Source organism: Botryllus schlosseri, chromosome 14, assembly GCF_051294905.1.
Source record: "Botryllus schlosseri isolate E-star chromosome 14, Bs_hap1, whole genome shotgun sequence".
Lineage (NCBI taxonomy): Eukaryota > Metazoa > Chordata > Ascidiacea > Stolidobranchia > Styelidae > Botryllus > Botryllus schlosseri.
The window spans coordinates 15,616,905-15,640,443 of NC_137249.1; the positions used below are offsets into that span (position 1 = coordinate 15,616,905).

Here is a 23,539-nt window from a genome sequence, read left to right on the forward strand (position 1 = left end):
ATTTGTCGCGGGCTTTTGTCAACGCTCGGCGTTGCTGCGGCATGGAACTTCTATGCAATCAGATAGTCGAAATTGCAGCAAATGCAATTTTACAGTCAGTTAAGAAATAATATAATGGTCTTTTACACGAAATCTTGTATATTTCAATCTCATACTGCTTCAGCCGTCTTTTCGTTTGCTAATTGTCGGACAGCAGGTAATTGGGCGTCATATATAGCGCTATAGCTACATATGCATTTGGGTTCAGGAAAGTTTCGTACTCATGCCAATCTCACTTTTCATTCTGTTCCAGTATTGCAACGTTTAGGATCTGTCATGTACCTGCACTTAATGTAATATCGATACATAGGCTACACACCAGTTTGCTTATCAAATTGAAAACCCAATCTGCAATTTGCAGTGTTTAATTATTTGGAGAGCTTCTTGAAGGTACAGAACTTCAATATACAATTGAATAGTTGAACAATTGAAATGAATATATACTATTCAATTGTTTAATTATTGTAACTTAATTTTCAAAAGAGTTATTACAAGCAAATAGGATTATTCTGCAGATTATAGTTCTTTCCCAAAATTCAAATAAAATAGTCGACATTGAACGAGGGAAAAAATACAAAAAATATTTTGATTAAATTGGTTACATTCAGAATCAGTTAACTGTTCGTCTCATAAGGAAAACGTTCTTCTTTTGACTAAACATATGTATTAGCTAACTTGTGTTGTGTTGTATTATCTAAGCTTCCAACTCACTTACCAATTTCTTTTTAATTTAACTGAAGGCTGCTTTGCCAGTTGGCAGTACCATCTTCATATAGGCACTGTAGTTGGTATGGATTTGTTCGACAAATTCGTTGATTACTTCATGGACTTCAATAAGGTCCGGAGTTTTCAAGAGTTCTGTGGCCTGTCGGAAAACAAATGTGTCGATGGGGGTCATCATCAGCAAAGAGATGAGTTCACAGAAGACCAGAAAGATATGTTGCGGAAAAACGGTGCCAGAGAAAGACACGGCGCTGGCGGAAAAACTGAGCCACAGTCATCCTGCTGCGCAGAAGACAGTACATTGAAGGAGAATTCTGTAAATTACAAAGTTAATAACAAGATTCTGCATCATATCTTTCTTCTTGGATCAATGCTTGGAACGGAGGTGTTTTATATTACAGCATTGCCTGTGATATTTTGGAACTTCGATATGCGTGTCGCACGTATGGTCATAACCGTATGGGTGGTCACAATGTAAGTATGACTTATGCCTCATAATTTCAATATGGATTATAAACTTTTGATTGCAGTGAGATGTATGTTCGATTAACTGAAGTATGTTAGATATTGAGGTTTGTTCGCTTAGTGGCACATACATTGTAAAATATATATAATTACTCATTTTTTTAATAATCTAGTCACATTCCCCGTATACTCGAAACTAGTACCGCGTTCTGAATACAAAATCTTGGCAACATAAATGATTGGGGTGAAAAAATAATTAACCTACCGTTTGAACATATCAAATTGGTACCAGATTATTTTTTGTATGTTAATTTAGCTCATCGTAGAGAGCCACAGGCATTGTCCATTCTTTACTTTGTTTTTTACTTTGATAACTTGATATGATAACATTTTTTTTCAAAATGAAGTACGGTATCAGTTCTTATAATGATCACTTAATGAACTCGATAAACGAGGTCAAGTCACTCATTTTAAAACATCTAATATTTAGTTAGAAAGTTCTCAATTTGTAAAAATTTTCTGTGTATTATCTACCCATTACACAAATTATTATGTATTGTACGCCTACAGCAGTAGGCAAAAGCTGATTTAAGTGTAGTGTATCAGATGGTTTTTGACTTGATGCTGGTGAATTAAGAATGAGAAACCCACTGCTTCAATATTTGCTCCTCTTAATCATTTATTTTTGAAATCGTTCCATTTCTATTTGTTTACCCAGTACGGTACCGATCGTGACTCTGTCCAATCAAAGTCTAGCGATGCTCTGAGACGTCATGGATGAATCAATAATTTTTCTTGATTGCTTCTATATTTTTGTATTCGATAACTGGCCGAATGATAATGAGGATAAATGTAACAATTTGTATCGTAGTACTCCTAAAAATAGAAAGTCTGCATGGTCTGTAAACAATATACTTTTATGCTTGTCAAAAGTAATAAAATTGTTTATAGGCTATTATAATCCCTGTAAATGTGGTGGCTTTGTTAGATAACTGCCTGATTCTGACTTTTTGACTGTAATCTTACTATACTGAAACGTTTTATCGGAAGTATCTCAAAACTTTTTTTACAGATAGGTTTGAACTGACCATCATAATTGTCTACCAAGTCAGTGGTTCCGAAACTGTTTTGACTTATAACAAGCTCCGGACGTGAGGTCGTCTCGTCTGTACGGTTATATTTATACTTTTCTGTAGTATTCAATTAGGTTGTATTCACTTACTTTAGTAGTTTTGCTTGTATACTGCTACTTCAACACTTCTGTTTAACCGGCCGTCTCTCAAAATCGCCCACTTTGAGAACCACTGTACTAAGGCACCTAGCTAGCTATATACGGTATCTAGTAAAAGACAACTTGTTACTTCTATTCGATATTTTACAGGTACCTTGGTCAGGCAGCTAAAGATCTTCTACGCTGGCCACGTCCAACCTGGCCTCCTGCATTCAAACTAGAAACAAGGGTGGAAGCTGAATTCGGGTTACCGTCTACTCATGCAATTGCGGCCACCGCAGTTCCGTTCACGATGCTTTTTGCTTCTATGGGACGGTACAATGTATGTATGGATGAGGTCTTAAGTTTTCACCATGTGAACTTTTTACATCCAAACAGCTTGTAGTAACAGCTAGGCAACAGACAATAATGCATGTCAATCCAACGTCCATACATAGTGGTTTTGTAATAGGTAATAGAATTACACGATAGATCATAATGCATCCATATGTATTTTCATTGCTTTCAAACTTTGTTGATGCTGTTTGCTAAACGTTTTACGGCTGATAGTTTTTGTATTGGGCCTGTCAGGGTTGTAAATTGAGAATAAAGTGTTTTACTGGTCACTCCTAAGAAAAGCTGCAGACCAAAGATAGAATAATCTCTCATGAAAATAGTTATTAGGGCATTGAGGTGCCAAGTCTGAACTGTGTTCTATTCAATTCCACATATCTAGCTAGTAGCCATCAAAATTTGATAATATATCCAGATTTACCTCATCAGATCCCATTGTCAATTAGAGTACAATTCGTCTTGCAACACAACATTTATTACACATTACATTAAACATATTGGACCTTTTGTTATGACCACAAAAGAAGCCTAACCGTGATGACCTAGTTAGCAATGTAGGCCAAATACCAGTGCTGTGACCTCATGATGCCTTTTTGTGTCATAGTGTTTGCATTCTCAGTGTCAGAGTGATACACTTTGCCTCAACGCCTCTGTTTATTTCTCATGATGGGTGAACTTTGTCATCACAGACAAAAACATTCATTGAAGCATTTTAATGCAAACTGGAACTTTGAAATATGTATCAAACAAATGCATCGTGCAGATGAACAGCTTGTTACTTGTGCTGTTGGTGTTTTCGTCACTTTATCTCAGAATAAACTTTGTAAATGCAGGCAATTTACGATTGGCATAACATTATTCTTGTCACTTTTGACTCGGTGTCAGTGTCTAAAACTCTTGTTTTGAATTATGTAGGACATATTGATCTTTTTATGTGTGCAGTGCTGCCCTGATAATATCGTGGCTGTCTTGTAAGTCTGACAATTTCAAAATCATTTGGTGGATGGTGTGATACTATGCATGCAGTCTGCATAAGGGCCATTTAGTGCCTAGATCAGTTGATGACTAGGATTTTAGCAAGTGCGTTTGCGGACATCTTTTCCCCAAGATGGAAAGGATTTTGCTTCAATTCCTCTGAATGCCTTCATTGACATCATCTGTTTTCAGTAAGCAGCTGATTAATCCAATATTATTAGTTGATTGAAGTCACGTAATTTGAAGTCTTGAATCATATCATTAAATAAATTGACACTATTACATGTGCGCAGCAAACGTCTTTGATTTTGAAAAGATATCCCACAATGAATAGTTGTTAATACGCTGTAAACTTTATACTGTAGGCCTACGAGTAGTAATACAATCTCAAACATGTGTCTTGGCACAATGACAATTCAGAAGTCGAGAGTCTGGTTTCATGAATGAAAATTCATAAACAAGTGGAAACATACAGGATGGTCTACATACAATCTGCATGATATTATCGCATCAATGATACTGCTGTAATAGAATCAGACACTATGCGAATTTTAGTTCTGTGTATTCATGGAATGCCATTTTTATGATTCAGATAAATTTTCCCCTCGGACTATGCCTTGCTACATGTTGGTGCCTGCTGGTATCGCTGAGTCGGCTGTATGTTGGTATGCACTCAATTCTGGTGAGGCGTTATATGTTTTGTCGTTTTTGTGTTTAAATATTTTGATCTTTTGTAGGACGTGATGGCCGGCATTGCTCTGACTGCCGTCTACCTCTACTTCGGGTGGCCCTTCATGGAGATGGTTAATGACTATACTCTGTATTCTCAATATGCTCCATTTATTATCATTGTGTCTCATTTTCTACTCGGTAAGTGAGCATCGAATTCGTTTTAGCCCTACCTGCTAGTTAGCTGTGGTGTTATGATTGGCATGGTGTATTGCTTCCTGTTTTGCAGAGAAAAAAACAATTGACGATTCATGTAACGAGGTCTCAATAATGTTTTCCATAAGGTAGTAATATCCTGATAATTAGACTATCACAAAAGGCTTGATCACATGATCGTTGCACGGATCCTATGCCTTTGCCTTAGTAGTCTCAGCATTTTATGTATAGCGATTTTATCATGATCAAGCTACAACAAATTTGCAAACCAGTTTCATAATAACCTGACGAAGTGACGAAAGTACACAACATAATTCGAATTCAGTGGCTTACCATCAATATTGATCTATTTCTCTTGTGTGGTCTTTAGCCGCTCATTTTGGCATTTTCATTAAAGTAAGAAGACTGATTTCCGGCATATTGTGAAACTGCAAATTCACTCTAATCGTCATACACTGACTAATTTGATAGTTGACATCTTACCTTTTCTGGAGACGTGATCACTGATCATATTCAACGTATGTCTGATTTTAAACTGGAATCGACTGTTATTGTTGAGTTTCATATTCAGTTTTAGCCATAACCACAGGCCATAACCACAGCTGCAACCACACTCGCGCATCACATATGCAGTTGCTTTGTTGATTTCAAGTTACAATTTCCTATGATATATACTATTATACAATGTAATTCTTGATGTAATGCGCGATTGTGATCTAGTGTGGTCTGGTGTTATAGTCAGAGCTTGTCAGAGTAGTTACTAGTGACAACTTTCAATTTGCAAGATGTCCTGACACTTCCCTGACCGACGAAGAATGGCTAGAAATTGGCAACATTTAAAAAACTATAGTCTTGGATCTGCCAATTGCAAGACTGTGGCTATATTGTGTAGTTGCCGTAATAATTTCGCTGATATGATAATGCAAATCTATCAATATATTTTGTGTTTGGTAAGGGTAATACATTTTGCTTCAAGAGTTACATTCTGTATCCAATTGTTGGCATTCACTGTTCTTATTTCAGCTATATTTTATCCCAATTCCGATCATTGGAGTACCACCAGAGGGGACACAGTCATTATTCTGGGAGTTGGGGCCGGTGTACATTGTGCGTCTTGGTTTGGAAACTATTATGGTTTTGATTGGTGAGTTGCTTTGATATCACCATGTCGTCCATCTGTCTGATATCTCACTCTATTGTTGAGACACAAAGGAAATGAAAGTAACAATGCTTTCCGTTTATTCAGAGGCAGTGTGTCATTGCCAATTGTGAAATTATGACTGTATTTCTATTTTATAATGACAGGAACCGTTTTTAAGTTTGTGTACCAATTTCTTTGTAGTGAGATTGCTTACATCCTTCATTTCCATACAATGCATGTACTACTACCAGTATGTGTGTGTGTGAATATGGGTGACCTACAAAACAGATTGAACATTGAACGTGGGTTAACAATTTTCAGTAACATCAAGTGTGTGGCAAATCGGAAGCCGGTAGCGGAGGCCAGTATTGCTACATACTTACTACCTGCCTGGGCCTGGGTGTAATAGGTACTCGCATGACTGATGCTCAGTTACTTTATCTCAATGTAGTTCAGAGGTCGGGAACCTTTTTCGTCCGAAGAGCCACATTGACGGTATATTTTCCATTTTAACTCTCAAAGAGCCATACATGTCAATTAACTATCACATGGAAGCGCAAATTCGTCGTTTGCACCTATTTTCTCTGTAAAAACTCGTACCAATCATGCTGGTTGCCTTATTTGAGTAATGAGTATGCGAAACTTGAGTTACATAGATCTGTTGCCAGTTATATATTTTTAATTGTATTGCACTGAGAGGCCTGTGATATTTTTCGAAGCTCAAGACAGTTAGATTTCCAACAGACGTAGACTACAGTATGAGTATGGATATACTTTTTACACGCTTTTCCAGTTAACGCATCTTTTGGTGTTGCATGGTATTCCTGGTGGCTTTTTAGTCTGGTTGATAATCATTGTTCATACAAAATTTGAGACTTTCTTCACTTATGTGAAATCGGAGGTGCGTCTTGATTCTACATATGGATACAATACCTACGAATAGTAGAGCGTACCATTATTATAATCTGTTTTTGTGGATCTGAGGCATTACATAAATATAGGCTAATTATAAATCAGCACTAACATACGGGTAAACAAATTTTTAAACTCTCAAGTTTGACCTGTATGGCTTTGAAAAACAAATTGTTAGGGTATTTTGCGATTGAACAGCACTAATCGGTAGTCATGAGTTGGTCGTATCATTCAATATAGTAAGGATGGGTTCGTCTTGGTAGGGTCAAGGATGGCAGGAGCGTTGAGTGACTGACGCATTCATGTCTTGATCAGCAATGCTTTCGCTAGAGTTTCTAAAGATGGCAATTGTGAATATACCAATCTTTATAAATTAATTTCAGCGGTATGACTCTCAGCAACTCATCCTATGTGGCTTATTTCCCGGATCAATCCACGGCCGGAGTTGCCTCAATCATACATACTTCTGAATTATTCATTCTGTCCTATCATTTTCCTCGCACATTTTTCAAGACATTCAGCTGCACGCCGAACTTAGTACAACGTACTGACGAACCCAGCTTGTTTATTTTGAGCTGTTTATTGCGCAGACGTTTGCTTTGGCTATGTTTGTTTGGTTGGTACTAATTGGACTTTCTGTGATGTGTTTTGCGAGTTTATGCTGAGATCCGGTGTCTAATGGGTCAATATTGTAGCGCCGGTAACTCGCTGTAGATGCTTCTGTCTGCCAAAGTTCAGTAATTCAATTTCACAAGGTGAAATTAACGATGACCCACGTTCTCAAAATCGTAAAGAGATCGGTTGCTGGGGGTACCGTTGCTTAATTGGCCTTCAGCATCGAGTTTAACCGTTAAGGATTCTCTGATAACACATAATCTGTAGTATCTCCCATGAGATTCTATACAGAATTATCGAAATAGGAAGCATTCCGCCATTTCCCGGGATGAAACATCATGTAGGTCACTTGACTATCACGTGCAAACTTATCGGACAAAGTGCATGTGCCAAACAATCTATGTGCATTGTGCCAATGTGCATTCGCCGTCTCCAGAACTTGGAATGCCGGGGAATTGACTGAATAAGTCGAAGTTTGCGAAACCTGAAAGATGACTACAAATCTAGTGTGATCAAAAGGACGTAAGAGAGCGTGGTGATGCTTTTTCCTGGTATATAATTTAATACTTAACTCTGTACAAGGGAGCAATGCTAAATACACTTGAACGCCCTGCATTGTTGGCAACATCTTCAGTTCACGACATGAGTTATATAGTACCCTTCGATATGAGGTTTGGGTTAGCTAACACTGTTTTTGTTCTACTGAATAGACTCACAATACAAAATACCCAATGATAAAACGCAAGCAGAGAATCCATTATTCGGAATCGTTTTAAAATTTAGTTGAATGGGAAATGGAGTGATTTGCTTAGTTTGCAAACCGTTTCTCTGAATGTTGCTATTTCGAAGAAAACTAGGTTCGAGTGTTGCGATGCAACATCCCTTTCGGGTTTCCGCATTTGTCAGCTTATCTTAACCTCGAATGATGCGAGGCCTGCAACGGAAATATGTTAAGCTTGGTCAACGCAACTGAGCTCACATGATGAAGGATGCACATTTCACATTATCATACATGGTAACCCCGGACTTGGCACAATCATGACTATTTCATAGCCGAGAAAATATTGGCAGATAGCGTGTGTTCACTGTTCAGTCACGTCTTGCGTAACATGTCTAATGCAATAGCAGGGCTTCTCAAACCGTGTGTCGCAAAACAGTATCCGTTGCTTGCCCATGGATACAATCGGAGGTCACTTGAGTTGTATAGATTCTCTGGAAATCGCTTTTAATTTGAGCTAGTTTTAAACCTTTTTGACCTTGCGGCATCCTATCAACGGGATAAATAGTTCGCGGCACCCCTGCACTAGATCAACTTTTTGAGGTTTCAGAATTCCCAAGTACGATATAATATGGCGCCGAATAAGCTGTGAAGTAGAACGCATGTCAACGATCGTATTTATGTTGACGTGAAATGCTGTAAATGCGCAGCGTGGCAGCAACGAGTCGAGCTCCGCCTCTGCTGAGCTGAATCCACTCATTTATAAATAGGCCTGGTATAGGCTATCAAGTATCGATTGATGCGTGGCTGTCGCTATATCTATGCGTGTTGCCAACAACCCAGACGCGTTTATACCCACAGCCTGGCCATAATGTCTTTTAATCATTCCTGTTTTACGTTGTAAGGGTCAATTGATGTTGTTTATGGATCAGGAAACGCACTTGACGATTAATAACTTTAGACAGCCACTTGCCGGATTGAGTAATGGCGAGCGTAATGGCAAATAGGAATTGTTGTCGCAAGCCGGCGACCCGAACTGCAAATATATAGAAACCGGTATTATTTGAAAGTAACTGTCGTTTTTATTCCGGAAATGTCAATATCATTCTAGACTGGAGGGCACCGCGCACCGGCACCGTCGAGTGAACAGTGATATGATGCGGTTTTAGTCATCTATGTCCGGGTTGATGACCTTTCTTTAGTCATCAGCTTCCCGAACCGTACTCAAAGTGCCAGTGTACCACTAAATATACTACCCCTTTCAGAGGGTACCACGAGTTTGTGAACCTCTGGTCTATCGTGTTTATGCACTATGCAGTTTATGTTGCGCCGTATTACTGTGACCCCGGACGAATTTTACGTCGTAAAACAGATTCGCCAGTAGCCAGTGCCTTTCCAATCACGCGACACAACGTTACCGTGTTTCAAATACATAAAATACGCACCGTTCATGCTAAACAAAGTCATTGTCCGTAGTCTTGCAATGCCTCATTATCTCTCAGCACCCCGAGCATTTCAAATGGCACCCGAGTGCCGAGGCACCCCGGGTGAAATCCACCGAGCTATGCCTTTGCCTTTAGTAGCTCTTTTGGTTCGAATTACTCCATACAAAGACATTGACATTGTCAAAGTAGTCGCAGAATTGATTCGTCCTAACCTTATGCGTTCGAGTGTATGCCGCTCTTGTAATCAGGGCTGTTGTCGACGTGAATCATAATTAAGGATAGCCTGACCCCTGCAAATTTGGTAACCTGATGACTAAAAAAGGTCATCACGTTTGGCCAGTCTTAATCACGGTCTTGTTGCCGTCGGGCCTAGTTCATGGCTAAAAAGTTGAAGTGCATTTACTAGTGTTCGTATCATCCTTGTGGAATGTGACTTGTGGTGAGCACTGACAATAAGACAAAATGAGGGCAGTGTAGTTTATAAGGTATTGCCCTTCAAAATAAGGAGTTATCTCATGAATAGGGACTGTATGGCAGATTTTTTATTCTTAGGGAACCAGCCGGTACACTACCGTACGACCTTACTCTACCGACCGCGCACAGTCTCGCTATCGGAATAACCAGATACATCATCGGCGTGCTGGTACTTCTGGTGATCCGATCCACCATGAAGCATCTGAGCCTTCTCGTGCTGTGCCACGCCGCAAGCGTGCCAAAGGACGACGAGCTGTCAAGGCGGCGCACCGAAATCGAAGTACCGTACAAGTTATTCACGTACGCGTGCGTGGGCTTCGGCGCTAATTTTGCGGTACCGGTACTGCTGCAGTATTTGGGCGTCGTGGTGTGAATGTGAAATCCGAAATTGTTGCTGTTGTTTTTTTACGTAATATCGTGTGAAACAGTATTTCGCAGCTTTGGAAACTTCACGACTCAGCATCCTCGTCGTCTTTACACCGGCAATTGATAAATAGCTGTCGCTGTTAAATGAAAGTTCGCCTTATGTAAAATCACCCGAGTTATCAATAATGCATGTTTCATCACGCTCAGCGTAATCACAATCGATCGAATATCGCGCTTCTTAATTTCTTGTTACTGTAAACCGTTTGTATGCAAATCGTCTACTAATTATCTAATGAACTTTTAATTCTTTAATCAAGTGTGAATTCAGCATGAAGCCATTTTCTGATAACGTATTGCTACTTGTCTTTGCTCGGTAATAATCCGAGAGTGACGCGGCGCTGTTCAGCCGTGGCGCATCACATTTAATTTCTAGTACGCCGATTGTTAGGGAAACGAGTATGTGTTTATTCCTAATCAAGCTGAAATGACATGTTTTTTAACCCACACGGATACTATTAGTTATCCGTAGAGCTTCTTAGAGGTACAGAACTTGAATATACAATTGATTAGTATATCCATGTTGTAATTAACCCGAATATTTTGACTGACACTCGTCAGGGGTAATCGCCAGTAACTAGTAGAGAATCGGAAAAACATTGTATATCGACAATCGTACCACAAAATATGACGTCACCACTCTCCAGCATTTGGTTATCCATATTTCACTCCTTTGTCATGGAATCAAAAGACCTGCGCCAATTCCGAAATTATACAGATAGGGTACAATTTATTTTAGTTTTTGTTTACGTCATCAAATTCGCAGTTTCATGTAGTAGCGTCTGCTGCTTACATACCCTTCGTTTTGCCTCTACCAGCAATTTTATCATGTTTGTTAAGTCGCCTCCTATTCGATTATTCTCCCGAACATTGTGACATCATTCCGACTCATTTTTTCCTTTCATTTTTTCCCTCGTCGGCCTTCGTTTCCGCGACCATAATTAGTAAGCAATCTGACTTGATCTAGTATTGGAAAACTACCTTTGTATCTCCGTACAGTTACAGTCAGAGTGTTGTCGATTTATAGATGCATCTCGTGAGAATCTTATTTTTTTAATGAATGAAATATGCCCTATTATCTTCATTATGCAAATGCGGTCAACAGTCAGTTGCACTTTATTCCGTCCGGTGTGCTTATGAGATGTGGTATTCGATGGAGCACCGCGCGGCGTTGCAATACTTTGAAAAAGATGTCATATTTCAAGTATAAACCCGTCCTGGCAATGATGAATAACGAGGGCCGTGGCTCCGATAATCTAGTCAAATCACACGGGTGTTGGTCACGTAATGCAACGTGCCTTTGGTTGGTTATGGATTCATTTACCCTATTGTTGCAAGTCTATTTTCAGCATCGTGACGAATATCATTTTAATGAACTATTGAATAATGTATGTTGCTTTTGTTAATAATTCGCGATTTGTGATGTGCACTAATACAGTACGCGTACGTATTATGTCTCCCTTCTGTGAATATAAGGTTTCAGAGATATTGTGTATCTGTGAGTTTTCACTAGCGTAAGGCGGATACGCTACGCTCGGATCGCGAACCGCAAGTATCATAATGTGTCGCCACTTAACTCTTTCGACGCCGCGTATCCCCATATGTTCGCTAGAGATTGTCTTCAAAACGCCGCGTATCCCCATATGTTCGCTAAATCGAGAGAGCGTATTTTTGTCTCGAAAATCTGACATGCCGTTTTGCGTCCATGGCAGTCGGGGCATTGTGCGGTAATGAATTCAAAATTCAAGACTTGCTACTAAGAAACAATTTTGCTGGATTACCTGTACGGAATAGTAACTTTATTTCATATATATTTCCACGACGGTAATGATTTTCAACAGATGCCAATACCTAAAGACATTTTACATCATTATCACCAATCCTTAGCGACACATCGCGCGTTAAGTTAATATACGGATCTACTGAAGCCACAAAGTCAGTACATGTACTGCGGCAACACAGACTTCACACCAATATATACGTATTTATTCAAGTTTTTCAAACGTAAAATTGCATCGGGAGATGACGAGGACTCAACGGAGACAAATAATGATGTTTTTGTGCGGATCGTTGCTTGTAATCGTACACAAATGGGCTCCGTCGGTATGTTACTGCGCCTGAAAAACAAATTTGAGTACCGGTACTAGCAGAAGTCAAATTTCCGAGCCATTATTGCGGATTTGACGTCACAAAGACAACCTTGAAGCATCGACGGCCGAAGATCATGTCGGCAGCAGTATTTCACGACGGTTCTGAACCTCCGCATTGCCATTGAAAAGGAATTAACGATTTAAGGATAATATATTATCAATATATAATATAATAAGAATATTCTGTGAAATTTACAACGTCACAGCTAATCTATAAGTACCATAGAAACACCAACAAAATCCATACCTTGGCAGCAGCGCGCCTGAAATCAGCCAAACTTCAGTTCGTACCGAAGCCTGTCCTAGCAACACGACAGGATCAATCAAGGCACGTTACGCATCATTAGATAGATATCGTTCGCGGCTACAATACGGACGTAGGTACGTCTCGGTAGCTAAGGTAGCGACGAAGTTACGATCGGTTGAAATTGGGGTTATTTGGTGAAAATCGCGGCGTTTTGAAGACAATCGTCAAATTTAGCTCGGCGTCGAAAGAGTTAATGTTTCTGAGTTGTCATAATAAGCCATAAAATACTTTCCATACGTTCCAAAAGCAGAAATAGATAGCGCAGATCCGACTTGATGTTAGGAGATCCGAACTCGCATAGTTATGTCGGTCGGATGATTCGCTCATCTCGAAATGACTTAGCGCAGCTCAGAGCTTCGAGCAATGGTTAAATGAGTTCAAATCACAGAGTTGTCGAGTCAGATTCACTTCACCGCTGTTTCCAAGGCCGGGGGAATGGGTATAGGGTTGCGACAAGAAAAGCATCCTGCACGGTAAAAGCCAAAGATATATAAGATATTATACCTTGTCTTATAAATATAGTAATAAAATGATAGAACATGTTAAAAAGATGATACACATTTCACACTCAGTACGAAATAGCCCACAGAATTATCACGAAACGATCAAGCACTGAAGAAGCATGTGAATAAGCTAAGTCCAGATTCATGCTAAGCATCAAAGTAAACAAACACAAAGTCACTTTCATGCACTAGAAATTTTGAATCCTGTACTGATCCAGATCGGACACTTGGGTAAAATGTGAAGCCGGATCCAATCCAGCTTCAAAAACATGCAGGATTCCTGTCCGGTTAGAATCCAAAATCCTGACCCTGTATACATCGCTAGTAGTTATGCAGTAGAAACTGCTTTTATTTAGACTTCTAGGTGGTCACTGGCCACCAGGGTTGTAACCAAGTCACAATGCTCCGAGTCCATCTCACTTTTATAGTTTTGACTCGAGTCAAGTCGAGTAATTTTCAATTCACCACCGAGTCCAACTTAGCGAGCAGAGGGTCGAGTCCGAGTCTAAGTCATTGTGTTGACTGCTCAGTTTCCAATTAAAGTCTTGTTAATCCCACTTCTTATAAATCTTTTTGGTGATATCGAATGGTTCGCAATTACAATATAGTAATTTTCCTCACTTTTCTGATCGCATTTTCAAGTACCACTACCAATATACGAAATCCCAATAGTGTGGTTACTTTACTATTCTTCGAAATTACAATGAAATGTCGGTCTTGGCCGTCTGAGTCTTAGGGCTGGGCACAATGATTCGAGTACTCGAATCTGAATCGAGTATTAATTTTAATGATTCGAGTCGAGTAGTAAAATACTATTTTTTCGAGTACTGAAATTATACTCTCCTCGCCACTGAACGCTAATTTATCAACGAGAATTGTAGTTTCGATACTAATTTTCACTGTTGAAGCCTTGGAGCCTTGATTGGCCGTATCGTAGCATACCAAACATATAGTACAAAGCTACGAACGTTACTAGAAATAACACATTTCCGAAGTCATGATTATCCCACAACATTGTCACCAAGTGCAATGAAATCGGCATGGTCGAAAAAATACCAAAGTATCTTTAATGTGATGGATCACAGGAATTATAGTCTTTGTGGTCGCATAAAAGGTACATATTTGAAACTCGACATATTACATTATGTTGTGACGTCATAATGGGTGATACTCAATTACTCGACTCGACTCGAAGCATTTCACGTGATTCAGAATCGAATCACTCAGGTATTCGATTTTGCCCAGCCCTAGTCTTGAGTCATATGACTTGGTTCGAGTCATGAGCAATGACTCGAGTCCAAGTCGAGTCAATACACAGACTGACTCGAGTCGAGTCGAGTCATTTCCGTATTTTGAGAAAATGACTCGAGTCAAGTCGAGTCATGACTCGAGTCATTACAACCCTGCTGGCCACACTCGAGGACGCTCTGATATCCTTCGGAATACGGTTCCACATGGATAAATAAGTCGTAAAAGTGATGACCGAATCACAACATAATGTAACGAAATCAGTACTCGTTCTCCTACTGACAATATCAGGAGAATTCCCATATACGTGTTATTTGGTATTGGCAGTGAAATTCCAGAGATGTTTGTTATTTGGTAGCTTGATTTTTCTCCAAAACTAGTTCTGCCCGGCCCTATAATACGGTGTTTATAACCATAACGGCAAAATCTTATTGATAAATAAATTTTTCTAAATAGTGATAATTCACCACAATCGAAGTAGCGGTAAATAAGTAAATACATAAGTTGGTTTTACCCTGTTGTGGTATGGATCGTAGCCTGTACTACGTATTTACATTGTTACGTTATCCAGCGCCATTGTAATTTCGGCATCGAAAATGCTTTTGGGATTGATTTCCGGAGTCTCGCATACTTAGCTCATATCCGGCTCCAGTATAAGTTCATCGTACATCTCATTCGATTCGTTTCCATAAACCTGAAGTGTTCGTTCTGTTTTATTCCGTGTACGCAGTCCATTGTACTGTCTGGTCCAGCACGGGAAGACCAAAAGATGATTCGTTAACGATGTTATCTTGATACAGGCGTGGGAAATACAGTACGTTGGTCAAATATCTCCATAATCACTAGATAGTTTCCACAATAGATATGTTCGGTTCATTCACGGGGTCATTTCCACATCCTGGTAACTGTCGTCTTTTTATTCACATCGTGGTAGATCTGTAGAGTAAATAGTATGACCGACGTGACCGTGCTCGTCTCATGATTGTGATTAGTAATCCTTCAGCTATGCACTCTGGCTACGCTACCAATTGAATGTACGATTTATTATATCATATAATCGCAGATTATGGCGGGCATAAAACCTACGCAAGATAGACCGTGTTTTATCGTGCATTGTTCGAACACCGTTTCTCGTTCGCCCCTTGTTGACATTCAGGCAAAATAATTTACTGCCGTCCTCGAGCGTGACCTCGACTTCGCCACGTTTTTTGGCTTTTTTGTGGTACACATCGTCCCACCATTTATTCAAACAGTAAAACCCACTTTTCGGGTGCTTCACGAAATCGTCTCTAGTTATCAGCTCCGGCAGATGCAAAAATTTCTGCTCGGACTCTAACAATTTTCCGGGGTTTGTAATCCATTCGTCGCCATTTAAAATGAGGAGTTGTGAATTGAAGTTGACTTGCCACTCGAGAACGTGCGGATGATATATTCCATTGGAAAAGAGGCAATATTCTGGCTTGTCTTTACAGGCTTTTTTCGCTACATCAACTATGATATGCAGACTGTCATTACCAATGCCCACATCATCGAAATAACTCATGAACTGTACAGTTTTTTCGTGGAACACATCAGCCATCCTTTTCCGCGTGCTCAGGAGGCGGGCATGAGTGTGGCCAAAATCCGAAAAGGCTCTATCGGTAGGATCACACAAAGAAAGAATCAGTTTAGCTTTAGGAAGACTGATTTTAATTCTCCGACGAGCCTCCGGCGACGTAAAATATACCGGGGATTTCTCAGTAATCAACTGATCCTGATATGCATTTGGCATCATCGCCTTGTAATAATTAAGGCCCTTTTTGTAACGGTTAGATGTGAAAAACATGGTTTCCACGACCGTTGGTATTTCTATTAGTGGATGTTGAGCAAGGAACCGAATCGAAGCCCCTGTGCCACATTTTTTCACGCCGATCCCTATCACATCAGGCAGTCGTCTTGCTCGTCCCGCGTGAAGACTTTGATTTACAATCGAAATCCATTGTCGCCGTCTCTCATTCTCAGCTGATAGATTTGAGTAACGAATTTGATTATTTGAGAAATTTACCTTCTTCACTGTTACAGGAATATGTCCAAGATACCACAAAAGGAATAAAAATATCAAACAAAAACACGCTGCCCCCTTAGTTATTGTCGGAGTGAGATAACCCATAGTTCTTGCGGCTTAGCTCATTCATCCAGCACGGCCACGAACCCGAGACTTGAGAAACCGGTCGACTCGGTCATTATCAGGAGCATGTTTTCTTGTTGGTTCAAAGACTACTCTATTTTATCAGTTTCATAATCGAATGTTCGATAGTTTTATGAAATCTGAAGTTGCGAAACAGTGAGAACATATTTGTCAGTATTGCAAGTTGCAACTATCTTATGATATCCTGACTCGCACGTATGGCAGGAATACTCATTTATCTCCCTTGCTGATCTCTCTACCGTTCTTTGATACATTGCTATATTATGACTTTGGTCTTCATCCTTAATATCTAGACTGTGTATATATCGGATGTTCTGTGAGATTTCTTGGTCTCATATCTAGTGTCACTGGAATTTTCGACGTAGACCAGGAATAATGTCATTTAGCGCAGCAGCGTGCTGTACATTGAGCGATATAAAACAGTACTGTCAACCACTGAGCTTTACCCTAGGGCATTGCGTTGACACCACTAATTGATTTCGCATATCATGGAAAAACGATATACCAAATAGCGGCGATAACGCGAAATCGATATATATCCAATCAATTATATCCGATATAAAATTTATCCAAGTCGTATTGACACCTTCGTATTCGTATGTCTTCACTTCATATTAACCCAATATCGTAGTAGAATCGATCAAAATGACAATAAAACGAACCAGAACCGTCCAGAAAGGTATTTTCTACCGGGAGCCCAGGGTCTCATTGGGCCACTACTTACTATTTGTTTAGTTGAGCGTGAAGATATATTGGATTTGAATACGGGCAGAGAATTTGAACTGCCGAAACCCGGACATCACAGTCACGGGTATGCCAAATTAAGTTTGAAGCTCAATCCGAGAGACAAGTTCTTAACGAAAATATGAAGTATATTGTATATTGTACATTGTACAGTACGCATTGTACTAAGTACATTTGTACAACAATGAACCCAACCACACAGAAATCCTTCAGTTGGCTACCAATCCAATCGATGCTATTCCAGATCGTTCGTTTTGAAATAATTATTATCGGTTCAAATCAGCTCGGAACAGTATCCCGCCGGCCATCCGACAGTCGACGAGCATGTCCACATTCAAGTCGAAATACAAGCAATTACTACTAAATAAATACAGTCCATCCTCAAGATTACCGGACCACGACTGACCTATCGATCTCGCTTCCCATGACATGCCGCCCTATTTCTTGTCGCTTTCTTTTTCTATACTGTATTCTTTACTTTCATTCAGTGTGCATGCCTCCTCTTTACTACGCCTAGGCCAAGGTGGGTGTCCGATTCCATTGACAAATCCAAGTCGCTTCGACATCTTCCTGTCTATTCAGTGTATCGCATTTTTTGTGGTGTATTGAAGTGATAAAATTGCTAATAAACCAATGATGATGATGGTAACTTTAAGAACTACACAAAACAACTAAATAAGGTTGTTGAAAAGATGATATGCTAAAGAGCTAGGCACGTAGGCAGTCTCGAAGCACGAACGTTTAAATTCCACTCTGTTGCATTGAAATCGTAAAACTTACGCATTTCACTATTGAATATCTAAGACATATTATGTATATTTACTCAGTTATCTAAGCTTTATCTCACAAGTTTCCGCCGAATTCTGTTCGGCTCGATGGCACGCCTTCGCGTCTAGCTGTACCTGTACACATCCTTTCTACTTTTAACTACACGGCCATACCCTATATACCGACAGCCTGTGACTGTAAAAACAATATGCCTGTAATAATATTCACCGATCATACGCAGGATGCGCTATAACGTCGTGACTGTGGTGTGGATACGAAATGTAGGCTACAGGACTGCTTTCACAATATCCCTGAATATTATTTGTGCCTGTCTGTTAGATACCATGAATATGACTATTAAATTTCGGAACGACTCCATGTATTCTATTTCCTAAGCATCTTTATTGGTAAGTTGTTATCGCATTCCAGTGCTTGGGCAATGTGCATCGTACACAATGTGTTGATGACTCAACGATCGCGGCTGCTGGCAGCCAATTGTCTTGTATCACCTTTTGCGCTACCAAACTATCCTTACCGTTACTGCATACGCATTTCATTCAAAATATTATCTATTTCCTTCTAGTATCCCCGTCGTGGAAATGCATGACGGGCCTAATATTTTCAAGTCTAAATTATGTTCCGGATATCCGCAGCTTCTAGCAAAAGACAGGCATACGCTGGGAATTCAAGATCATTTGTTCAAATACAAATCATTTCTGCATATTCAGATTCAAGTGTATCAATAATCGCACAATCAAATTAACCAATTGTAAATTAACCTGAAACATTTTTATTGTTTCAAAACAACACATTATTGCACGATTACATGAAATGTAGGTTTACTACACAAATTTGACCAAAATCTTCTAATGGATTAGCCTACTTCTTATTTGAAATCATTTTATCCATCTGATTCAATACTATCCACCGTTCAGCTACTAACATGATGTAGAGGACTATGAATCTAGTAGATATTATCTCATCACCTGGCAAGGGTCCACCTGCAATACTATTACGTCAAATCATAGACAAAACCAGCTTCTGAACATTTGAGAAGGGTCTAGATTTATTCAGCGATTAAGATACGTAGACAGGATAAATGACGTTACAATAGTCTTACCGAAATTCAACACTCATTCTGATTAGGGAGCATCCTCGTTACGACATGTTAGTAAGTTTAAACATGTGCGGAATCCTCTACTGACTAGGCTATGGCATAAACGATGGGATGACTGCTATATCATAGGGTTACCATACGTCCTCTTTTAAGAGGATTTGTCCTCTTTTTTGACTTTTTTGAAAGTGTCCTCGGAGATTTTTTCCTCTTTTTTGAAAATTTAGGTCACATTTAGAGCAAAATGCGAGTGATATGCCGTAAATTAGCACAGAAGTGACACTCCGGCGGGTATTTCGGAGTGAAAAACGGTGATTTAAGCTCTGAGCGAAAAGTTGACCTTTTTTTTTAGTCAACCACCTAGCAATGTGAAGAGGAAAACGGTATTTTGAGCTCTGAGCGGAAAGTTGACCTTTCAACCGATCACAAAGTGAGAAAAATTCACCGGTTTTTGAGAATTCTTCTCCGGTTTTGCAAGTCTCACATTTTTGAAAAAGTGTCCTCTTTTTAGATTTCCAAAATATGGTAAGCCTACTATATCATGATATGTATACATTGTATAGTTACAAATATCAATTACAATATTCGCTCTTATGGAAGCTAAACAGCGATTATCAATTTTCTCCTTCAAGTTACCAGCATTTACCAACAACAAAACGGAGAATACGGGAAATTGATCGCTGGCTTACAAGTTTTGCTTCAAAATCCATATTTAATGTGGATTTTGAAGCAAAACTTGTAAGCCACTTGTAGCTGATGTATAGCGAACCACAAAATCAGGGAGTGGCGAAGCTGGATTGTGGCGCTCAAAATCGATACAAAGTTTCAACATGACACTTCAATTTTTTTCGCGGTCCACGAGATGAACCATTGCACGACAAATGTTTATTTGGATATGCTGATAACGATGCGGAGCCAATAGCATGTACGCAGCCGCACATCTCGTAACCTATTACCTGAAATTAATGGTCTTCTCGCGAGTAATGTGAAATGGCTCTGACTATGCTTTCTTCTGCTGATCGCATGCGTTCATAACTAAAGTCTCATGTTACAACAGAATAATCTTGACGCCTGGTTATTACATCAAGCGACCGAAACGAAGTTTCGCGCTAATGCATAACTTAATAAGTACCGTGACGTGACCAAGCCAGGCCATTGACTAATCCTTTTCCATTCAACGCTTCGATCATCTGCTGCAAGGATCAATGCAATTAATCGCAACGTCGAAACAGCGCTGGCTATCAGACGAACGGCTTTACGTCACTCCTGTCGATCAATAGACGATTGCAATATCATATTTTATTAGGACAGGTCATGCGCGAGATATCAAAGAATAAATAGAACAGCGCATCGTGGATCAACGTACGGTAACGGCATACCGTGAAAATAGGCAGTGAATATGGTTTCCCGAAACAGGAAACAATTTACCCCACGATCGTCACTTGAACTATACCCGTACCCGTCTTGTGACGCATTCATCGAACTGCCGTCGAATAGCAGCTGTGTAACTTTGTGGCGCGAAAATAAAAGCTGGTAATTTACAGAGTTGGATTTACAAAAATATATAAGTACGATATTTGACACGAGTAAAACCACATACGTAATGCCAGGGGCGGTTAACAACGAAGAACTTGTTCCTTTGCAAAGTACTCGAAGAGGGTTTTATCTATCCAAACCCCACTACTTATACTCAAGTACTAAAGTTCTTAGGCTAGGTCCTATACCTAAACATTATTTGAAGTCGAACTACGCAATTTAGGATTATTCCAATTTGTCAAGCGCAAAGTGGTATATCGTAAGTAGTATAGTAAATACTTCATTATTTCTCAGACCTTGGTTCTGTAGTCTGTAACCGTACTTGAAATTGAGCAGAAGTTTACGACATCAGTTTTAATTGTACTTGGTACGAAAAACTACATTGACCACAGCTGCAAAATAATCAATGCGTTATAAATTATCACATTAATGGATCCGGGGCGTGCGCCGATGGAATATATGAAATTCCCGTTACAGGATCGAGACTAGAAAAAGAGAAAGGACATGTTATCAAAGAAAGTTGCAAAACGGGTGTCTGGTGTTCCACGCCGATAAATGCCCGCGAAATACACATTCGCAAGTGCACGTTGTATGTGAGGTACGGGTTGGCATAATGATACAGAGTTGGGCGTCTTGGGAGCTGTCTTCGACTTATAGCACGGCCCACTTGCGCCCCAGATTTTTTGTAAGACACTGCTTATGCAGATCGGCGGGCGAGCAGGAGCCTAGATTAACCTCCAAAAACTTAGTAAGGGATCCTGGACTCGAATCCACGTTCCATTTGTGTCGCAATGGTGCAGAGTACCACCACGCTAATCGTAGTGCGGTGCCGCGAGCTATTTACCCCTATGAGAGGGTGCCATGAGGTCGAAAAGGTTGAGAACCACCGTTCTTGGGAGATGACACAATTTTTACAACACAACCTGGGTTGCCTAAGATCTACTCTTTTTTTACAGTCTTATAATATAACCAAATTGTCCTTAGTCTGTCGCATTTTCGGCAACGAGGCCGCGATAAGGGCTGGGCGGAAGTATCAACCTTGTTTTTTGTCATCAGTTTACCAAAAAGGACCGTGAACCAGGTGAGTTAAGATCTGGCAAAAGTATTATTTTTTCAGTCATCAGTTTACAAATTTACTTATAGTTCTTGATTGTCCTTTGTTTTTGATCCATGACCACGGCAACCATGCTTCCCGTGGTTGTTACAACGCCGTAGAATCGCCATGTCAAACCGCAGTAGAAACACTGTTCCCTGGCCTGCCATCCCCGACACTATACCATTCCACTTCACTTCTTTTTCTTTGCGGCGGCGTCCTTGTCAGACGAGGTCTTGCGTATCCGGACGGAGCGCCTTAATCGATTAGCTGCCAGTTCCGCAACAGACACCACTTTAGCGGCCGGGGTATTTTCCGAATTTTTCACCGCCGACTCGACTGATTTCCCAGCTTTCGGCACGCCGCCGGACCGTGTCTTTCTTGGCAGCACAGGGCCAGTGCTTTCGCTGTTTTGCTTTTCATCGGACTTCTCGGCGGTGGCAGTAATCATGGCAGGAAAGACGCTTTGAACGGGGCTGACCTCCGTTTTGGGTACCGGCGGATTCTCTACGTCTTGAAATTCCATATTAACATGGTCGTTTTCTTCGGTAGTTGTCGAATAGAACAGTTCTTCCGGTAACATTTCGATCGGGTCGCTTGTGGAAAATGAGGTGTCGCTTTTGCCGATATGCTCTGTTACATCGTCAGCATCACCAGGATCGGGCAAGATCGCGTTTTCGGCGCTGTCTGGCTCGCTTTCTTCACTACTCTCGACATCGTCTGCGATATCTGTTTTGATGGCGGTCAACGCAGTTTCGACTTGATTGCCAGTCATTATTATGTTTAGGGTTGAGGAATTTTCGACCTCGGGCTCACAGGGTGGCTCGATTTCTGGCAATTGCCGCTCGATATCTGTCTCTGGTGCCGTGGGTAGAGGAGAGTCTTGAACTGCAATCTGTGACTCCTTTTCGGCTTCTTGTTCAAAGTCATTATCGGCTTTTTGTACGAAGTCGTTATGGGTTTCCTTTACGAAGTTATTTTCAGGTTCTTGTTCGATGTCTTTTTCGTCTTCTTTTACAAGGTCGCTTTCGGATTCCATTATGAAGTCTTCTCCAGCCTCTTGTTGCAAGTCGTTTTCGACTTCTCCTACGGAGTCATTTTCGGATTCTTTTGTGAAGTCGTTTTCGCCATCTCTTACAAAGTCTTTTTCGGCTTCTTTTTCTTTCGTGAAGTCTTTTTCGGCTTCTGTTACGCACTCTACTTCGAATTCTTTTTCGGCATCGTCTCTTATGGGGGCCTCAACCTGCGAAAATTGAAATCATTGTCGACATAACACATCTTACATGAATTACACAAGCCTACTTCTTCGACACAATCAGTATTGAGTTGCGATGGAATCAAGTAGATGGATAGGGACAAATCCGGGCCAAAACTAAAATACTGTGTGTAAAATGTAAAGTTAGGTGTTCCCAATTAATTTTCGATGAAAAGGAAGATCGGTTTGAGGATTCATGTGTAAGTTTGCTTCTTCAAATCCTGTCCGGGAGCAATGCCAACAAAGCTTTGAAG

At 40.2% G+C, this 23,539-nt stretch overlaps 3 protein-coding genes across 4 annotated transcripts in view; 1 reads left to right on the forward strand and 2 right to left on the reverse strand.

Moving 5' to 3' along the window:
• The first annotated feature begins 749 nt into the window (after positions 1-749).
• LOC145455827 (sphingosine-1-phosphate phosphatase 2-like) lies at positions 750-11,867 on the forward strand. The gene is made up of 6 exons (XM_080333844.1): positions 750-1,236; positions 2,609-2,780; positions 4,359-4,448; positions 4,504-4,636; positions 5,675-5,795; positions 10,035-11,867. The coding sequence occupies exons 1-6, from the start codon at positions 830-832 to the stop codon at positions 10,327-10,329; spliced, it is 1,218 nt and encodes a 405-aa protein (XP_080189970.1). The 5' UTR covers positions 750-829; the 3' UTR covers positions 10,330-11,867.
• A 476-nt stretch (positions 11,868-12,343) lies between these two features.
• LOC145455828 (heparan sulfate glucosamine 3-O-sulfotransferase 1-like) lies at positions 12,344-20,345 on the reverse strand. Its single transcript, XM_080333845.1, has 2 exons — positions 12,777-20,345; positions 12,344-12,496 (listed from the first exon to the last, which is right to left on the reverse strand). The coding sequence occupies exon 1, from the start codon at positions 16,734-16,736 to the stop codon at positions 15,609-15,611; it is 1,128 nt and encodes a 375-aa protein (XP_080189971.1). The 5' UTR covers positions 16,737-20,345; the 3' UTR covers positions 12,344-12,496; positions 12,777-15,608.
• A 340-nt stretch (positions 20,346-20,685) lies between these two features.
• The window catches only part of LOC145455825 (uncharacterized), a 38,186-nt gene continuing 35,332 nt past the window's right edge, over positions 20,686-23,539 (reverse strand). For both annotated transcript variants that reach the window (XM_080333841.1, XM_080333840.1), the window contains exon 24: positions 20,686-23,273. In XM_080333841.1, the coding sequence (XP_080189967.1) occupies positions 22,224-23,273 (1,050 nt within the window). In that variant the 3' untranslated portion in view covers positions 20,686-22,223. The remainder of the gene's footprint in view (positions 23,274-23,539) is intronic.